General features: G+C 44.6%; 1 protein-coding gene across 1 annotated transcript in view; it reads right to left on the minus strand.

The window, feature by feature from the left end:
- The window catches only part of LOC122260771 (uncharacterized), a 3,409-nt gene that overhangs the window by 629 nt on the left and 280 nt on the right, over positions 1-2,500 (minus strand). Inside the window, exon 2 of the mRNA XM_043028162.2 lies at positions 1-1,346. This exon is cut by the window's left edge and continues 629 nt beyond it. Coding sequence (XP_042884096.2) covers positions 1-1,346 — 1,346 coding nt within the window. The remainder of the gene's footprint in view (positions 1,347-2,500) is intronic.

The raw sequence follows: 2,500 nt of genomic DNA on the forward strand, positions 1-2,500 counted from the left end.
CGAAGTCCTCGGAGTCCGGTCTGCTTAGTTTTGTCGGCGCGTCTAAACCCTCCGACGTCTGCTCCGGGAGTTCCTCTTCTCGCTCGGTGTCACGCTGGGGGTCCTCGGCACATGGTTTCACACGTTGACTTGTAGATCGAGTTTCATCGGCGCCGGACACTTTGGCTTGATTTCCTTCACTGTGGGACTCCTTTTCCTCTACACGGGGTGAAGTTTCATTCCGAATAGTTTCAGCGGTGGAGCTTACAAAGGGACTTGACTCTGTAGAGGAACTATCACATTCACTTTCTTTGACACTGGATATTTCAAGATGATCTTCCTCTGAGTAAGATCTCTGAGGTCCAGTTTCCTCAACATGAGAATTCACACAATCACTTTCTTTGGGACATTCTGTAGGATGGGGTTCCTCGACAAGAGACCACCCAAAGTCACTTTCTATCACATAGATTTTATCAGTATTATGATCACTTGATTTGGTTTTGTTATTTTCTTCACATTGAATTTCCTCTGAAGAAGAACTTTGAACTGGATCTTCGTGAACACAAATATCATCGAGCTGATTTCTATCCGACAAGGGACTCACTGAGTATGAGTGATTTTTCTCGAGAGATAATTTTTCAGACTCACTATCAGTACTCGCTCTTTCATACTGAATACTTTCTACATGCGAAATATCCAATAAACTGTCCTTGCTAATTACTGATTGAGAGGCACTTGGCAACGACTCACTGCAACTTACTGTTGCACTTTTACACGCCGTCCTACTCTCGCCCGGGGTTCTTAAGTCACTCTCCGAGTTGCAAGAAGACGTCGCTTTAACACACTCGTCGAGGCTCTCACTGCTGGGGTAAAAGCATTCCTGGAACAGAGTGTCCTCAACACTCTCCGTCAGCTCCTCACACGGGTGGTTCATCAGGTCTTCCAGCTGGTCCAGAACGGAGGAGGTCGACGCCTTGCTCTCCCTCTCAGCCGCGTCGAAGGCTAGGAACACCCCGCTGTCCATGGAAGGGAAACTGCAATGAAGATCTCCGATGCAACTTCCGCTGGATGCCCGCGAACGTGCAGGATCTCCTTTCAGCCTCGGAGGCTCGGCGCTTCGAGCCCTCTCGGTCTCAAACGAGTAGTCGTGCGCACAGCCCTCCTGCATCTGCTGCTCGTACTCGAGCAAAGACACGTAACTCGACGTCGACATACTTGTTTTCTTCTTCTCGCCGTTCATCAGCTTCAACAGATATTTTTGCCTCTTGATCTCCGTCCTGAGTCTCCGGATCTCAACGTCGTAGCGGTTCGCCCAAACGAGGTTCAGCGCACACCTCTCCGCCTCTTTGTCCTTCTCCGATGCCTCACTGCAAAAGAAAGGGTGGCGAATTAGGCAAGTTCCTCAAATACAGAAACAGACGAATAAATATATAGGACACACATAGACGAGTAACTAAATAAGAAACATAAAACGACCATGCCAATTCGTTGTCTGAACGCCAGACAGACGCCGCTAAGACTATTTCCGTCGACCGTCCATGAGATTATTTTCGTGTAAATTATGCATTGACATTGATTTCTTTTGATGATACTACACTTCTGAAGAAATTCCTCGACAGCTTCTTAGGGGCAAACTTAGCCAGATTGTTTTTTGTTGGCTTGAGTTGTATAAGCACATCACAAAAAGACTTCATACGGTAAAGTGAAAATTCACAGGAAGATGGGGATGAGAAGACCCCCTCGGAGAGCAAGGCGAGTGTGGTCAGGCACAAGGAAGCGGTGACCTGTCATGTCATGTGGTGCGGTCGGGAAGGGACGGGGTCGGTAACACTGGATTGATTCTCATTGTCTTAAAAGGGCTATACATACACATTATCTGCATGCCTATCTTCACTATCATGATCACTTTTGCATCAATCATCATCGACGTCATTACCGTTGGATATGCATCATATTCACCATCATTTCGCTGTTGTTAACACATCACGATCAACGATCACATCACAATCATTCCCTCGCCATCTCTTTTCATTATCACCATCAGAGCCACTTATCATTATCACTTTCACTATTGCACCACAATTGCAAACATCACAGAAACATAACAAGCTTATCACCACCATCAGGTTGCTACCACCATCACGTTATAACTAATACCAAGGTTTTCCTAGCCTACGTATCACATAGTCTGTTGCTCATCAAAGGAAAAAGATGGATTATGAAGGCAAAGGATTTCCGTTGATACGAATAAAATTTGAATAGGATCAAACCGATATCACATCTTCCATTGATAATGATAAAGGACGACTGAATATCTGATAACATAACCTCCACTGAGACATATAAAAACAGAAACTGGTATCACATCTCGTATTCAACCTTATAAGAATAGTATGGGAAGATAATGATAATAATAAAATTGACATTACCTTTTACATGCTACATCTTAAATCATAAACACCTAATGGCTTTTAAACGTACCGTCAAGAAGTGACTTTCTAACAATGGAGAACAAACCAAA

This window comes from Penaeus japonicus, unplaced genomic scaffold (genome assembly GCF_977035675.1).
Source record: "Penaeus japonicus unplaced genomic scaffold, GWHDUDI00000001_assembly GWHDUDI00000022, whole genome shotgun sequence".
NCBI classification, from domain to species: Eukaryota; Metazoa; Arthropoda; class Malacostraca; order Decapoda; family Penaeidae; genus Penaeus; species Penaeus japonicus.